Raw genomic sequence first — 18437 nt, forward strand, 5'->3', positions numbered from 1 at the left:
TCCATCTTTCACACCCAACAAGATGTCTTTGAGAGGCAAAGCCTTTGCCCAGCAGCTTGCCCTTGCAGCTCAGAACCTGACACAGAGGACCAGGAGCTGTCTGCACCATAACAGACCATGAACAGCAGCTCTGCATCCGCTCTTAACCTCCTTCACCTCCACAGGTGTCAAATACACTTCTCTGTAGACCTGGGGGCTATAGACCAGGTCACAGGGATTGTCTTTCATGCACAACTGAATAACTAGGATTGATTCAAAATAACTAGACAACCTCTCCTTTGAATACCCTAACACGGGTTTTGGTTTATTTTATTTCTGCACCCTTCTCACTACATCCCCTTCCAGGAACTGATCAAAAAACCCTTCCCTTTGTACTCTCTATTTCATCCCATGAAAAGCCTTTTAAAAGCCCTTGTCAGCACCATCACTGTCTCCATCCAGACAGAGTTGAGAAAGTAGCAGTCCACAGCACAAAGGCGGGGAGTATGTTTTAAGTAACAGCCATAATAATGCAAAATAAGACATTGTTCCATATTCATGAAGCCTGATTTAACAGCATCATTATTTCTGCCTCTTCTCTCCGTGGACCCCACGTTAATGAGCTGTGCTGGATTTGTGTTGGATCTCTGAATTACAGCCCATACAAACAAGGCGAGGAGAACTGCTCTCTCCTCAGCACCGGCACCATAATTTAGCAATGCAACTACTGCCATGCTGGGATATTGCTTTGGTGCACTGAATCAAATGTCCCCTCCCTGGCCACAGCGCGCGCTATTTGTGCCAACAGTGGCCAGCTGTGCCTAAGGAAGAAGGTGGCTCCTCTGCCACCTGCACTGGTCATATTGAGGTCAGTGGTTGCAGTCCTTGAATTTTAGGAGGCCACAGCCTGCGCTCAGAGCCTTTGACAGGTCTCTTTGCTGGAGTCTTGGAAACTGTGTGCAAGGATTAATGCACGCTAATCAGCAAAGGAAGGATTTGTACATCCTCTCCAAGCTCCAGGTGGTGTCATGAGGCTCAGCGAGGCCCAGGAACACAACAGCTCAACTCACCGTTGTTTGGTGGGGCAGGACACATTCCTGTCACTAACAGGCTGTCAGATGAGCATAGCTGATACCAAATAGCTGTTCCTGCCCTCTGACGTTGAACTGGGCTTGAGTTCACAGGGCACATAGACAAGCTGACAGATGCAGCATCTTGCTTGGGAATCTCTACGCATCCCCATCAGAGCCAGAGAAAGGCTGAGACCAGCCTATGTCCAGAGATAAGATGTCAGAGTTGGAGCACAAACCAGAAGAGGTCCCACAGGCTCTGGTTAAGAATTAGGGATCTTGTGGTGTTTGATGTGCAAATATATGAACAACACTCATCTTGCTCAGCAGTGACATGTTCTGGGCAAGGCAACCCAAAAAAAAAGTGACATGCTGGTGTGAGCACTGCCTCAGGGTAGGTTGTGTGTGCGTGCAAGAGGGAGGCAGGGAAACTGCAAAGCTGCCACCCGCACAGCTCCAGGCAGCAAGCTCCCATGATGTGCCCCAAAATGGAGCCCTGGCTGTGGCAGCCTGTGCAGCCTCCCACGCCCACTCCTGTCAGCAGACAGAGGTTAACAGTCTGCAGATATTGTTATGCAGGAGATGAATCTCATTTATTTGTAACCTGTGGCAATTCCTTTTGTTCTTGGCTCAGAAAACCTGCTGGCGGAGTCTGCCGAGCAGCAAGGGGACCATTAAAAACAAAGAGTCGCTTTCAATTCCCTTTGAAGTCCAATTTGCTGCAGAAAAACTGCAGGAGAATTAACCAGCTGGGCTGCTTAATTTTGCAGAAATCAAGGAAGGGGAAAACGCCAGCCTGATCCTGCTGGAGCAAGCGATGACAGCCCGGTGCTGAGGTGGTCCTGTGGCTCTGCAGACCCAACCTGCTGGTCTAGAGCCACACAGCAGCAGCAGGACAGAGGAGACGCAGGCGAATCCTCCTTCCCATTAAGGTTGCGGACAGAGAACCCATCCCCTGCTGCAAGGGCCAACCTGCTAACGCAGAGCTGGGCAGAAGCACGTCTCCTTGATGGAGATCTGCCCAAAGGCCACTGCCAGAGGAGCCAAAGGGAACCAGCTGAGGAACAGCAAATGAACCGGGAAGAGAAGATTCCCTTGGCCTGACATGACCTGACCCACTAATTCCCCTCAAGGTCTGTAGTAGTTGGGTCTATAAATATTTAAGAGATCGATTTCCATGCACCTCAGCGCCCTTTGGGCCATCCTCAGTTGCAAAGGCGAAGGCATCCTGAGCACAGCTGCTCAGGATTCAGCGCACAGCCAAGGCTACAGAGGTTGCTAAAGCATGAGCACAAGAGGGAAAGAAAAGACCTATGCAAAAAAGGACAGAATTAAAGATTTTTCTTTAAATATTTTCTCACCTATGCACAATACTACCTACAGGACAAATAAGCCAGATAACAGAAGTATATTTAACATGAAATATTATTTAACACAAACCCTGCTCACAGCACAATGCCAGCTTCATTTTCACCTCCAGCTTTTAAATGCAATTTGCTAGGAACATGTTTTCCATGGCCCCTTTGAGCTTGTGGTATCAGGCTCCACTGTTAACTATATAGCTAAACAAGAGATAAATAACTAGATATATGTGCTACACGGACCAGGTTCAGACCTGAGGTAAGTACCTAAGAAGTTGGTGTAAATTCAGCCATATCACTGGCTTCTGATCTGGCTACAACCTGAAAATACATTTTTCCCCGTTCACTCAGTAAAGGGGCTGGACTGAAATGAAGGGTAGTTTCCCTGTGCTTGGGCTGGCAGGGGGGAGTGGACATGAAGAGAAATCTGATTTTCTAACTCTTCAAAGGTAAAGACACAACAGGGAAGAAGAGCTGTATGAAATCCTTTCTTCATCATGAGCATAAGATAAGTTTTTAAAGGAAATATTCCAGCATTCGCTACAGTCTGATCCTGAGATAAACTCAGGCAGTGGTGTGAGCTGCTGAAGACATGTTCAGAGATCTTACTACATAGAGAATATTTTTTCTGACTTTAGCTATAGTTCACTTTAAGATCATTAGTTTTCTTCTTTCTACATAAAATGATGCAACTATTGCTCTGCACCTTGGGCTCAAGTCAGATCAATAAACATAATTTATACAGTATCAACAATATCCCATCAACAGTTGGCAACATCAAAAGAGTTCTGTTTCCACTGCACAAAGATGACACAGGGGATGCAAACTGCTTTGTGTTACATTAGAGAGGTGAATAATTCAAACAACTACAATGCCTTCCTTTCTGATCATGGAATACCCCAGGGCTGGAAGCGATTTCCTGACATTTACTTATTATTTGAAAATATTCAACACATGTGGGGGCTTTGTGGGTGGTTTCTTTTGTGGGTGTGGTTTTGGTTTTGTGTGTGATTTTTTTTTTTAAGACAGGTTGCAATCAGGTCCTTGCAAGTATTTGGTACATGATACTCACTTATCAGTCAGTTATTGCAGGTCAAGAAAGAGGCACCAAATTGATTCTGTTTGCAACTGGCGGTGCACTCAGGCACTGCCAGTATGAATATCAGTGTACAATTCATTTATTGGGAAGGCAAAGGAGCCCATCGGCACCAGTGGAGCCTGTTAGCTGGGCAGTACTGAGAGCACAGCCTGGCAAACCAGGGCAGTCACACACAAATTAATTATTTGTAAGAACTCCTGCTGCATCTGCCCTGCTCTAGACTGTATCAAATCTATTTTTAAAGTCACTTAGAATTATAAATAAATAAAACAGTGTCTGGATTAAAAACTACCTAGTGCCTCAACACCTACACATAGTCTGTTTTAATGATCTCATGGCAGGCCTGGCCAACGCACCGGCTATACACAGAGCCACAAGAAATTAGGGTATCCCTGGCCACAAAACTTCTGTGTGAAGGATTTGTAATCCCAGCAGCCATGTATGAGAATGTGGGGTGCTGCAGGCCCCGGACAGGGGGCTGTGTTACCCTCCTAGAGGGGTAATGGCTGTTGAGCAAGCAAGAGGTTGGAGGGCTGCAGGGACCCTCTGCATCCCCTCTTACCTGTGGTGTTTGTGAGCTGGAAGGTGATGGATTTGTCAGGGATGCTGCAGACATTGCGGACGGACACCTGGCACGTGTAGCTGGCGTAATCCTGGGGCCGCAGGTTCTTCAGTTTCAGGACTTTGGTTTCGCCCTAGGAGTTGGGAAAAGAGTCAGGAAAAAAGACAGAGGTGTACAAACCACAGCTCATCATTGCAAGTCCATAACCTGTCCCAAAGTTTACAGATTACCAGCAGCTCCTATCAAAACCTCAGGGAACTGTACAAACTCCAAGCCCCCCTAGCTGTATATAAGAGAGACACAAAATGTCTGCAGGATTCTACCTCCAGGATTTCTAAAAAGACTCAGCAACCAACTGACATTTAACCTGAAAGCACCGCCGAACAGGTCTAGGCATAATTTCTCATCAACTGCTGTCAGAATCATCTTGTGGAACTGGAAAAACCTTAAGCGTCCAAGAACAGACCTTGAGATCTCACATTGAGATGTCGGTAGGAACCCAAGTGATGTCATTGGGATCTCAACATTGCAAAACCAAAGTAAAATCAGAGCCAACTCAGGCATTAATGCTGGCCTAAATGACAAGTTCAACAGTTACACTGTAAAAATTTGGGGGGGGAGGGGAGATAATTCAGAGAAATACTCAAAGGACCCTAAAAAGCTTTCTGATCTCTCTTCTCCAGATTCTAATCTCATTTATGATGGTGTAAATCCAGAGTGACAGCACAGACTTTGATAGCCTTTTCTCATACTATGGTAACAAAGAAAATCACTCCCTGGCACTCCATTAGTTACTGGCTTGTTACAGAAACAGAATCAAGTTGTTAAATTAACAATAAATGCATTCCATAGATTTTTATTTATGGAATGTGGAAAGCTCCGAGATGCACCCTGTGGTTTGTACACCCTGCAACTCATATGTCTTCCCACGACAGCTTGTCGCTGTTGTTCTCCTTGTGTTTGTCTAAATCTCTTTTGGAGAAACCATTCCGTAATTGCCTGCACATGTGAGAAGGTGTCAGCATGACAAATCCTCTTGAGGACAACCTCAAGGGACTGGACAATGAGCTCAGGCATGCTAATATGCAGAGAACAAGGATCTGAACTGAGTAAATTAGAAAGATAAATACCTAGGAGACCAATAACCCTGTGAAAGTCCTGTCCCCTGAGATCTGTTGCTATGCCACACAAATGATGGCATTTACAATGTGCATGTCAGCTACTCACTTACAGGGTCATATATATCCTGTTTATTGATTAGTAAATGTTGAGTAAATGTGTATAAAACTTCAGTGTAAATAAGTTTTAAAAAGTTAAAACAGTAAAGTCTTCACCTCCTTTTAATGTAGAAGCCTACCCAAACCTGACACTAATACCATTCATCTCTAAGACAATATTACAAAGCTCTGTGAAGGGTGCTTTGTTAAACATAGTTCATTTGAGCACCAGCAAGATTTTCCTCTCCCAATAGTGTTGCAGAGGTGTGTTTTCATTAACTTCTACTCTTACCAACATAAAACTCACAGGTTTATGCTGGTGCTATGCAGAGGACCGTAAGGGCATGCCTGTGTGAGCACAGCAGTCCTAACACCCTCTTCTCAGAGCTGGGAAAGACCCATCATGGTGGGAACGTTGCCTGACAGGAGCTGCAGGATGCTGGGTCATTTACACATTAATGCTGCAACACGGTGAAATTCTGCCAGATGCCTTATTTCACTGAAGAAAATCTCAAATCCTAAGACATCCTCTCATAAGACAATGTCTCCTGTTAATTACACTGAGCTTAGTGAAAGCTGGAAGAGCCCATGGTGGCTTCCTCTAAGGCCAGGGATGTCCTGGTTGTATGTCACACAGCACTGGACTAGACAAAGCTCTCTTCAGGGCCCAACAACAGCGCTGACCTACAGCTTTTCTGCAAATCTCCCGCTAAGCTGCAGCTCTCTCCTCTCTTCATCCCCCTGAATGTTTCCATTTGGCTGCCCATTTCCATGACCTACAGAGATGGCGTGTTTCAATAAAATATGAACACGACTACATTAACTGAGAGGTTGCCTGGAGCATCGCTCAGAAATCAAACTCTGCCAGAATGTGCTCACAGGGCCCAGCTTTAGGAGCGCGAGGAGGTGCGTGGGATGAAACGGGTACCCTGGGGAGCAGCCCTTTCAGCCCTCCCTTCCCACCCATCACTGCCTCGTGCTGCCAAACAGCCTTGCTGGAAGCACTGGGGCTGGTTAGCATCTGAAGGACGTTCAGAGCGAGAGCTCAGCTTAAGATAACATGCCCAGAGTGCCTTGGCAAAAGAAAAATTCCCCTCTGTCTCCCACTGTGTTGGTGAGCTAATTACTGTAAAGAAAGTGGCGTTCAGAGGAACAAGTCTACCATAGGCAAGCAGGAGAAGCAGAAAGGATGTGGATACCCTGTCACAGGACGACAGTCAGAAAGCACCTGGGCAGTTGGTCTGCCTCTGTTCCTAATGGCCATTAGGAAAAGTTCTTCATTTCCCTCATGGATCCCACAGCAGTTCCTGCCAGTCACTCACACTGCTAAACAGGAAGCAATTCCCCTGATTTATGGAGTTTGGGAATTCAATTAAGAAAAATAAAAATTAGTAATGGGAGATAGAGACCCAATCTTGGAATTGTTTGCTTGGATTTTAGTCTCAGCCATCCAACAGCCACACAACCTCATTAGGGGAGCTGTGATCTGCTCTCAGGGACAGTGCCGAGAAGGAATTTCTAGGCTGTCATGCTCCCTCCTGCTGCTCTGCTCCTCTTGCCCCCTGGGAACCTGCATGCAGAACTAGGCTCTACCAGTCCTTTTGGAGAGAGTGCTCCTTGCAGTGGACACTACCCTCTCCCCAGTATCATAATCCACACAGGGAAAAAAATGTTGCCCACTACTGAGTGCCCTGCATCAGCAAGATGCTCAACGCAAGCTGGTGGAGGTTTGGATTTTTTCACCTGTGTGTAGAGGGGTTCATAGATGTCCACGCCATTGTCCTGACTGTGGGAAAGTGTCTCAGCTCCCCGTTTCCAGATGAAGCGAGCTGGTGGGTTGGAATTGACAGTGCAGCGGAGGAAGACAGTCTTCTCCTGGTAGAAGCTGCCACGTACATCACTGATGGTCTGATGAATGGTGAGAACAGGTTCATCTAGATCTGGAAGGAAGGTAAGGAGGGTCGCAGCAGTTGTTAGTGAAGCTTGGTCTGCACATACAGCCTGCAGAGCAGATGATGCTCCAGGCGCCATAGAGGACAGGGGAAGCTCCCACACATTTGGCTGATGACAACTGCTGAATTAAGAGCTGATCTGAGGGCAGGTAACACAAACAATATCTAACAGGAACAGACAGGAGAAGCCAAAATTGTCCCACTCACCACACAACCTTCAGAGAATAGAAAGCACCCTCTGGTCTGCAGATCCCACGTGGTCCTCAAGGAAACTGCCTGCCTGTCACATGCCTCTCAGACCAGTGGGCTGCTTCACCTTCCCCCATGACAACCTGTACCCCAAATCACTGCTCTCTACTTCAGTGAAAGGTCAGAAGGATCCCAGGAAACTCTGCTCCATCATCATTTCTTCTGCTCCCACTTTCCACTTCCCAAATTCCTCCTGAAATCATGGGGCTAAGCCTATGGCTATGAGATGCCCACACAAAGGGCATGACAAACCTTCAAGTCAGTAGAAGTTAGGACAAGATCAAGGAGCTGAGATGAAGAGTCAGTCATCTCCCAGACAGGAGCAAGTCTCGTGGGCTGCCATGGGAACATGAGATGCAAAACGCTGTGAGAGCTATGTACAATTTCTCCCTCTTCCTATTAAAATATCCTCTGTGTATTCTCTTCTTTTCAAGGTCTATACTGACTCTCCCTCTTCAGCAAGTTCTGCTCACTGCATCCCTATCACCCACCCCTAAACTGATCAAATTCTTTTCTGTTTTCTCCTTTTACAGAAAATGCTCCTTCCAATTCCCTCACCATACCTGTACCAGTCATGCAGCTGTCACGATTGGATCCATGGTTATCAGTCACTTCACTTGCAAGGACACAAGCAATAGCCCTGCAGGGAGCACACTTTATCCACCCAGGGCACACTGTTCCCAAGGGCTGCCCTCCAGCTAAAGAAGTGATCATTTTCTTGGGCTTTTGCACCAGACACCAATGTCTGAACATCAAGGAAGCATGGGGAAAACCTCAGAAGGGTTCTTCTCCCAGAACCACTTTGAGACTGATTGGGATTAAATGTAAAGATCCCATTTGACAAGATGGGACCCTCCAACTGAAATCTGTCCCCATGCCGTTAAGCATGTCATATAAGGCATCTGTTTACCTCAGCTGAAACAATTCTACATTTTCATCAGTCTTATGACCCCACCTTCAACTGCAAGGAAACTGAGGTGCACACACCCAGTATTCCCTTGTGCTGCCAGCACTGTCTTCTGCACAATAGCAGAGAAGAGGAGGACACGTACTCATCACCTCCTGCTCTCCTATGCCATCTCATTTTCATGATATTTTATTTTAGAGATTTGTAAGTTTGGAAATCTGACTTCCAGAAAGGAAGGCAGAAGTAGGAATGAGTTTCTGCTCACATGTCATCCAAATAATGCATGTTCTCTGCTGCATCACAAGTGTCAACTTGTGGATCTGCAAATTTTAATGAGCTGTATGCTTCGTAGACAGCAATTGTAATGGAACCTGAGGTTTGTCAGCTTGATCACGCCCTAGCTCAGAGATATGAGTAGAGCCATTCGCAGAATAATGACAAGGTACAAAGAAACCAACCCCAAAACAAACAGCCACCAAAAAACCAAGGCTGAAGAAAAACATACACAGGTGGAGAAAAAAAGGCTCCTCTCCATACAGTGCTATCTCCATGTGGCCACAGGGTGACCGAATTTTACACCAAGTTTTCCTGGACCAGTACTTTGGGCACAGCCTCTCCTCTCTTCTCCTTCTTTGTTCTTAACCCTCCATCATTTGTTCACACTTTACATGGGTAACTCTGTAGCTACAGTCCTTCTGAGCCTCCATTTCTCAGCAGGATGCATGGCAAAACACCTCCCTTACTGAACAAACAAGATACCCTTCAGGTCTCCTGGCTCCCAGCTACTCCCCACACAGAAAACAACATCTTCCTTTTGGTTGCTAAACCCTTCCTCCCTTTAATTTTTCAGCCTTCTTTCGTAGCAGTCAGGTCTAAGTCTAGCCCTTCAGAGAAAAGCTAAAATAAGACCTACGACAATATGTATGTCCTTGATGTACAAGTAACACCACTGATGTCAGTGAGCTGCACAAATGATAAATTTGGCCCAAGGCAGCTCATGGAGATGATCACATAGGATGTTTCATGCGCAATGTAAGCTTGTAAACATCCATTCTTTTTCTTTACTTTCCCTTTCTTCCACATGGAAATACTCCAAACAGCAGCTGCCTCTCTGCCAGTATCTAACCAATACTTTAAAACCTCACTCAATGCCTGCTTGGGGCAAAGGAATAACATGCTACACAGGTTAGTGTTTCCAGTTTAATATCCTCTTGGCATCCTGGCACCAGTCACGCTCTCTGCACAACCTTGCTGTCTAATACTAAAAGTATGAGTGAGGACTCGCACTAGCTGTCAAATACACCAAGGTTCACATGAGGGTGATTACTCACCTCCAACTACAAATTGGGATGCAGGGAAAGAAGGGGTTTATTTTCAAATTCTGGTTCATTCAGCTGAAGGTTGCCTGGGTGAGTGTTCAACAAAACCTGTGGCTTTTCCTATGTGTTCCCTTGTACCTACTGCAAATACTAGCAGAAAATAGCGTCTCCTCCCCAAAAACCAAGTGAGCAGAACAGAGGTGCATTACCAAGTCCATATGCAGAGTAGATGTTAGTATGAGAAAGCCCTTGGCCACCCCATTAGCCCCATAGTTCTACAGGTCAGAGCTGCACGAGGGACCACGGGACACTACATCACTCTAGCTCCAGCCTGCACCCCAGAAGTAAAGGGAGCATCCTCAGGGCATAAAGAGATTCATGCCACAGTCCTGTTCCTAGAGACACTGGCTCTGGCAAGGTGTCACACTGAGGCTTGAGAAAAGCAAGTTCCTTTTGCAATGGAGAATTATCATATGTCTCCACCACATGTAGGAGAAGAAACGGGCAGAGAAGGCAAGTAGATCTAGGTGGGTGTCAGAACTCCTCCAAACAAAGCTATGCAATGCCCATGAAGAAATGCTCATCCTATCCAAAGTGGCTGCTGCAGAAGCAGTGTATTTTCCCAGCCTGCAGGATGGTGCTCACACTACTCCAATACAGGATAGGGCAAGGAAGGGACAGAGACGGGAGCTGCTCCGAGACATATAATACAACTGCAGATCACAAACCTACCAAAGCCTAAGGATGTTCAAGTCTACAGCATACTTTGTGAGGGTCACATCACCATAGGGCTGGACAGTAGGACTAAGAGGAAGCAGTCAAGCAGCAGCTGCTGTCTGCAAAGCTCTGCCCAGATTCCAGGCAGGTATTGGGGTTTTGAAGCCTGGAGATTGCTCCACTGACAGATAACCACAGTGCATCTCAGCACAGAAGACTGTCTTGCTAGGAGTGTGTGAACAGGTGGTGACAGGTTCTGGGAGAGTTCCAGCTGCTTTATCATACTTTCCATCTTTTTAGCATCAACATCTTGCTGGCATTCTCAGAAGATACAAGTGAGAAGGATTTGGTGTTTCTCAGGTTGGAGAAAACTGGAATAGTGGATAGCCAAGGACAATGAGCAGAATGGTAATCTTCCCCAAGAGAGCAAATCTCTTCACAAGTTGCCTAGACCTTAAATCTTGCATTCCTCCTATATGGAGCTTATGGAATAAGTTTAATTTCCCTCCCTTCTAGCCACAGCAGTGCAAGAATAAACAACGCTAAGCCATCATAAGAAACCTTCAAAACTTGGGGCCCAAGGTGGAGAACCACTAACAGCATTTCCAGGACAGAAGAAGGATGGACATTGCAAGCAGCCAGAGAAACACTGAATCACTGAAACCAAGGGGTCCTCACAGATTCCTTCATGTTCATCCCTTCACAACTCAGTCTCCTCAGGTGCATCCCAGAGTATTTTGCTGTTTCCACCATGCTGCAGAGGTAGCAATGCTGAGCACAGGGCACTAGTTTCAGGAATGCCCCAAGCATCTGATGCACTACCAATGTCAAAAAGCATTGGTTTGCTTCAAAATGAAGACAAACAAAGCAGAAGCCATCTACAATGCTATGTCCTAGACAAGTGCTAGGGACCTCTGGAAGTGACAGACATCATGGCATCTAGATAAGAATGACTCACATGGACAGGCAGTGCTTATCTGCTTTGCGGATGGATCTAATCTCCTAGGAGAAAGGGACCCTGGGGACACCACACCAGTCCCTTTGCTCCTGAATCAGGTGTGTGTGGTCCTAGAGCAATGCAGCTCCCTGCCGGCCCCGCAGCGAGGCAGAGACATGCAGTAGAACTGTGGGAAGGTCTGGGTTGCCGCTAAACGACTTACACTGCACATCTACTCGAATGGACTTGATGGCAGGGACCCCAACCCCATTTTCTGCTTTACAGTAATAGCGGCCCCCCTGCAGCCTTTGGATCTTCTCAATCCGAAGGGTCTCATTAAGCACTGACGTCTCTTGGAATTTGTCCGATGCGCTGCCAGCGGTTTTGGTCCATCTCACCTGCATGAGAAGAACAAGAGAAATGCAAGCAATCGGTGACACTAGAGATCCCAGGGGACAGCAGCACTGCCTTTGCTCCTCTTCCCCAGCCTCCCTAGCCATTCTCAAAAATGGGCCCTACAGCACCACCAGACCTTACCAAAGTTCAACTGCTGGTCTCAGTAGACCGGCTGCTGATTCTCATCCATCACCTTCACATCTGAGTGTCCAGGATAACCCCTCAGTTCACCCAGACACACACTTCATATTTACCACTCCTGCTCTGGCCCTGTAAACCCAAGAACTTGGTTAGTTTTATATCACTACCTGCACAGCACAGGACTTCCAGCATTAAGCCTCGGGACCCCATGTGGCTGGTAGGGCAGCAGCAGACAGCAGCTCACAGCTACAGAGCTTTTATTGCAATCAACACTCTTTCATCTTTCTGTGGACAGAAAGGCTATTTCTACTGTTTGCTTTTCTAAGAAAGAGGGAGAAAATGCAGTTGCTATCTGGCTCTTGCCCCTTTTCCACAGGGAACCCCTGTGTATGTTATATTTATAAGTCATCCTTTTGCAGTACACAAACTTGTACTTTGATTTTAAAGATACAGAAAAGGAAAGAAAAAAAATCCCTTCAGGTTTCAAGCGCGCTCTTGCATTTTTTGCCCTTACGTTACACGTCTTAAGAGCCTGGCTTGTGGGGGCAACGGAGCTGCATGATATTTCATAGTAAACGGTGACAAGAGGACAGGACTCCTAAAGATTGAATGATTATTCTTATGTGTGGAATGAGGTACAGCCCTAGCAGTGGCGGTACAAGCTTCCCCCCTTGTTTTCTGCAGTCCAGAAAATCAAAGGGAGAGACGGCTTTTCTCAGCCCATTGGTTTGCCATACCTGCAACCTCCCTTCTAAAGGTTGCTGACTGGTGGTCTCCCACACTGGTGCACATTTAGGCTCTGGGACTGAGATCCAGCAAGATCAGCCAACAGAAAGGAGACAGACTTTCCATTCAGCATCAGTCACAGTTGACATGGACCAGATACCTTGACTCCTCCCCCAGACTTTGCCTACAGCTCACTACCACCACCTGATTGATGATGATGCTCTAGAAAGAGCAGGAGTGTCTACTTCCCATTCCCAGAGCGCTAGGCTGAGCAGATTTTCAGAGCTAATGATCATGGATTTATTTAGCCTTTGTAGGCTTATTATGAAATTGTCTGAGGGCCCCAAGACTCTCAGAGTTTCCTGTTTGCAAGGACACTTCAGCCAGCTCTTTAATCTTTGCAATTTCAATCTCATTTAAGTATTTTGGCCACATTTTCATACTTTAATGACTGGATCATAGAAGGGAAAAGAAAAGATTAAACAAAGGTCAGGATAAGAACTTCGCTGGGGAAGAAATCCATCTGTGAGAAGGGAGAGCAGAGATAGGACACAAGCCACATTTTACATGCACAGGTTCCAGCCTCCCTGATCACACCTGGTTCCATGCTCTGGTGTCCTCTCTGCATGTCCGGGCAATAAAAAGCCACAATGTTGCCCGCTAGCATGCTGTCTACATCGGGCTCTGCTCCAGCAATCTCTCTGGCTACTCAGGCTCAAATCCTCACAACCTGCCAACACCTTCCCACACTTTCAACATTCTTAGGCAGGGCCAACCCTACTATCTTCCTCATTTCTGATGTACACAGCTATCATCTGCTCATCACTGTCAGGAGCCTAGGCTGGTCATTTTTGCTGGCCTGGCTCAGATCATTTCCTTCTTATTGTTTCCAGGATATCCTTTGATGGATAAGCCATTTCAAATCCTGTTGGCTGAGTCTCCTTCTCCTTTGTCATCGCCTCTTCGCCAAGTAGCTCCCCACAAGCAAGTCCACAGAAGCGTTGATTAGTGTATGCAGATGTATGGCTTCTCAGCACAAGTATCTTTGGCAGGATCAGGGAAGGGGGCCAAGACAGCACACGTATTGCACTTGGCTCCCTTGAGTGTATTCTGGCACATCCAGCCTCGTAGCACGCACCAGCTGCCACTCCTACCACACTCTGTCCCAGAGCGGGCAGAACCGTGCTCTGGTCCAGTATCTCTGCAGACACATCCACACTAATAGCAGCCTTTACGCGGAGGCTACAAAGACGTGCCATGGGGAGCACAGGTGACAGGCAAGACTGAAAGTTTACCTGTGGCCGAGGGTGTCCTGTGACCAGACACTGCAGGACCAGCGTATCCCCCTCCCGAATTGTGTAAACGCGTTCACTTATGTTGTCTTCCTTCACCACGCATGCCTGCCCAGCATGGATGATTTGGGCCTGAGCAGGAGCTGTGGAGAGGAAAGAAGAGGTAAAGAGGGAAACAAGCAGCACCCCAGCCCCTTACACCCACTGACCGGGGTGGCTGCTCCCACAGCAGGGTGGAAGAGCCACCTCTTAAGCCACACAGGGGAAGAGCCAAAGAGTGCTGGGTATGAGACACAAAGGTCTCAGGAGATATAAAATTGAGCCATTTTCCCCATCTCCTGGGTGGCTAGTATCAACTGCTATTTTAAAACCTTTTGTCGTGTTGGGATGAGCAGCTCTAAGCACTGAACAGCAGAATATGGAACTTTTTGGGGGGACCTTCCTGCACAGGCTGAGGACCAAGAATTCCCTGCTCTCATCTCTCCCACAGAGTACGTGCAAGTGGCTAAAGCAGGGACCTCGTCAAATCACAACTGCTCTACGCCTGTCTAAGACAGGCCTGATCACTATGATTTACCTTGCAGGGGACTGGGATAACTACCGAGCAGAGACGGAAAGGTCCGTGAAGCTCTGTGCAGCTTTTAGCACACATCCCTAGAACAGGCATAGCACACATTGCAGGAGAAATGAGTCTTTCCCAAATTACACAGCAACCTACCTCAGCCCTGAGCCAGAGGGAACAGCCTCTGCAGGATCGGGGGACCCATAATCTCTAGGGATCTCTCCAGCTAGGGCTCCAAGTGGAGCCCAGTTACTGCCAGGAAAACAAGTGAAGAGCAGTGCTGTAGAAAAATACGTGGAAAGAAAGTTCCCAGAACAAAGTTTAAAGACTTCATGCCCCCCAAATGGCAATTATGTCCCACTGTAGCCCTGACCAACAGCAGGGAGAGAGAAGCTCCAGGAAAACAGGGTTTTTTAAAGAAAAATGCCTCTGCTCCAGAGTCCTGTGCAAACACCACTTAGGTCCCTACTCCAAAAGCGTTTGTGTGATCACTGAAATGGCTGAGATGTATTGAAGGTGACTGTGCTCCCCAATGGGACACATGTGCTTGTTCGAGGGGAAAACTCCAGTCACACTTCAAGGAACAGAGAATCCCACAAATACGTCTAAGAATTGGTGCCTCAGTGACAGTCCCCCCGGGATACCTCCCCGTCTTGCTACAACGCTTCCAAGCTCTGGAGTCACAGCTCTAGCTCCCATTAGTGAAATACAATGCAAACAAACAAACCACTGTGGAGATGATCAAAGGGTTTAAAGCAACAAGCTTTAGCAAGCCTTCTGAAACAAGCACAGATTTTTGCACAACCTGTTAAAGCTGAAATGAGCACCCACTTTTTTCTCAAGGTTAGTTTGAAGCTTCAAAGACTACTTTTTCAATTCCCCCCCCACCCTTCATTCTTTTGGCATAATCAAAATGCTCTAAACCCAGTCACCTGGCCAAGGAAAGTGCTCAAATTTATGCTGGTTTAATCCACCAGCAGCACAGACCTAGGGCAGGCTGTGCTCGGGCAGTGGAGGACATTTGCCTTTGAGGTCAGCCTGTACAAACTGGTGTCACCACAATGCCCTGACCAAGTAGCAGGGACACAAGACTGGACACAGGCTAGTGGGCAGCAAGCTGCTCTTGCTGCTGGGGCTCCACAGCCTGCCACAGCACCCAGGCAACAGCACCGCATGTGTAGCGAGCAACTCCTTTTTGCATCTCTTCTGTCTTTCCAGTGAGGTGGCACTTTGTTAAAGTCATTGTTACTGTCCAAACTGTTGACTAACAGAAGCCACATGTGTATTCGAATGATATAATGTCACAAACAGACAAATCACTCAGCCTCTCCTGTCTTCCCCTTCTGCAGGGCTCCCAGGAACGTGCCTGCCATCACTTGAGTATCACGGAATGCTGAAACCAACTGTCAAAGCTTCACTGATATGACTGAGCAGACGAGTGACCTTCCCCTGCCTGGATGGCAGAAGAGTCTTGTTGAACCCAAGAGAAAGCAGAAATCTATATGTGCTTACATACATCTGTGTTCGTATACACATAGCTGTATGGACATACATACAGATATGTAAATATATTAAGTAAAATAGTGATTTATCAGAAAAACATGAATGCTTTTTAAGAGGAGTAATCCAGAAGCCTATATAACCTTTGCCAGTATGCCTTAATCCAAATGACAATCCCTTGTGCCATTTCAGCCCTGGGATCAGACCTCTGCAGACCTGCCATCACACCTTTAACCCCACATGCACTACAGAGCATTGCTCAGAGTGCCGAGACTCAGGCTGTGATGCTGAAAAAAATCCCTGCTCTATGATTAAGAGAGATACTCTGTCCCTTCCCATCCTGTACCATATTCCTCCCCATCCCCGACCTGTGCTGCCTGCATTTCAGTGGGGTCCTGGCACCCTGCAGCAGCAAAACTCTTATGATCTCTCTTCACAGTCTCTGGGCTACATTTGCCTGCTGGTGGCTCTATTCTCCCTTTGCAAACATGACCTTGCTGCAAAAACTAATTTTCAGCCACCCCAAGGAGAATCAGAATATTTATCTGTAGCTCTAGCTCCCAGTGAAATGTTTCCTTAAGTCGCTCTTCTGTACCCCACATGGTATACAACTTAGACTCTTCTTCCTTTGGCCATCCCATGTCCATAATTTAACCTGTCTTCTGTAACCCTTTCCTGTCACTCGCCTAAAGGCATTTCTACATGGGGAATTTCCACAGTAAAATCATTAGGTACAGGATTAGAGGGGTTTTGTGCAACTGCTCTGGTGCCAAAATACCTTGTGGTAATCTGTTGGTGTCTCTCTGAGTTTGATAGAAATATTATTTAAACTAATCCTTATATGGCACTAATCTATGGCAAAACCCTAGGGATAAGCCCTGTGTCATAATTTTGTCCTCTCCTCCCAGATTCTCCCTAGGTCCACCAGGCTGTAATGAAGCTTACAAGCAAGGGTGTGCACATCCAGCTTTGTTCGTGGGTGTCTTAACCTGCTTGTGTTACTATCGCTAGTACCTGTCAGCAATATCCATTGGAAAGGGACATTCCCTTACGTGAATCCCCACTGCTTAAGCTGTAACATCTCTCTTGCAATCATAGCACCAGGTCCTCAGTAGAACAACCACCATTTTTCTATGTCTTAAGCCCCATATGAACACAGAGCTCTCAAAAGGGAGCTCAAAGCCTGGGGCTGTCTTGGGAGAGAAAGGCACATGCGTAGATGGCATAGAAATCTGGAAACTCTGCCTTTGGTTACAGCTTGACATTAGTGAAGCGGTGGGGGCTGAGCAACGAACCAACCCAGCTCTTATGGGATTGCATTAAATCACAAGATGAGACTCAGGAAGGTCTCGGTTCCAGACTCAGCCTGCCACAGCACACAAAAGCTGGGAAAGTCACCTCACACCATATTACAGATGGGCAGAGACATTGTGAGGATTAATTGCACTTTTAATGTGCTTGAACAGAAAGAATACATTATTGTTTGACATCATCCCAGGTCTCCTGGAGGATTTCAGTATGCAGACAGTTTGTACACTGCCAGCACAACAGGATGGCAGGACCATGCCTGTCAGAGTAAACAGTTTCACAGAAGGCCCTAGGAGGGAAAAGAAAGGCCAGAGCAGGTGCTGGAGATGAAGCCATGATCTCAGCAGCGCTCCATGAAGAACAACCCTTGCACAGATACAGCCTGCCCTGCTAAGTCCTGCTGGAGCAGAAACCCTTTCCCTCAGGCTGGCAAACCCCAAAGCAGAGGTCCAAGGAAGACCTCTGATGACCTCTGTGGGGAAGAGGGGACAGGTTGCTTCCTACTCTTTCTCCCCAACATTGAGGGACAGATGCATCATCACTTCCTTTCCACTTCCAGGTGACAGATCAACTTAGCGAAGGCTCCCAATACAAAGTCCTCCAGAGAAACTGGGCCAGCCAAATACTGAGTGCCAGAGGCTTTATGAAGGAAAAATTCGGGCTCTGAACATGCAGCATTAGGCCTTTCCTCAACAAAAGGCTGGCTTGCAATGCAGTTGGCCTCTGCACTGAGATTTCCTACTATGCTTTCACTTGATATATTTACACATTAAAACTAAAGGAAATTGGAGTGGATAGAATAACTTTATTCCCAGTGCAGTGTACTGTACAATGTTATTACCATAATCTGGAAAGTTTGAGACTCTTGGTGCTTAGAGGTTGCTACTATCATGAAAATGCAGAAAAGGAGAGAGAAATGGTATTTTGGAGAGGACCGAGTGATCTGTATTTGGTTCACAGGTCTAGCCATTCATCTTTTGGAGCCTGAGATCCCATGGCTACAATGGCAGTGATGAGAGCTCCTTCACAGACAGGGTGGTGAGTGACAGATAGTGCATTGACACTCCCTCACAGTCAGCAACCGCAGGGGCAAGGCTGCTCACCCCTTTTGCAACACAGCATCAACTGCACTTTGCTGCTGCC

General features: G+C 46.9%; 1 protein-coding gene across 4 annotated transcripts in view; it reads right to left on the minus strand.

Annotated features, from left to right (window-relative positions):
- The window catches only part of MDGA1 (MAM domain containing glycosylphosphatidylinositol anchor 1), a 143230-nt gene that overhangs the window by 82198 nt on the left and 42595 nt on the right, over nt 1-18437 (minus strand). For all 4 annotated transcript variants that reach the window (XM_054821121.1, XM_054821120.1, XM_054821119.1 and 1 more), the window contains exons 2-5: nt 13928-14067; nt 11593-11767; nt 7032-7228; nt 4072-4204 (exon numbers count right to left, since the gene is read on the minus strand). In XM_054821121.1, coding sequence (XP_054677096.1) covers nt 4072-4204; nt 7032-7228; nt 11593-11767; nt 13928-14067 — 645 coding nt within the window. The remainder of the gene's footprint in view (nt 1-4071; nt 4205-7031; nt 7229-11592; nt 11768-13927; nt 14068-18437) is intronic.

Source organism: Grus americana, chromosome 3 (genome assembly GCF_028858705.1).
Source record: "Grus americana isolate bGruAme1 chromosome 3, bGruAme1.mat, whole genome shotgun sequence".
Classification (NCBI taxonomy): Eukaryota; Metazoa; Chordata; class Aves; order Gruiformes; family Gruidae; genus Grus; species Grus americana.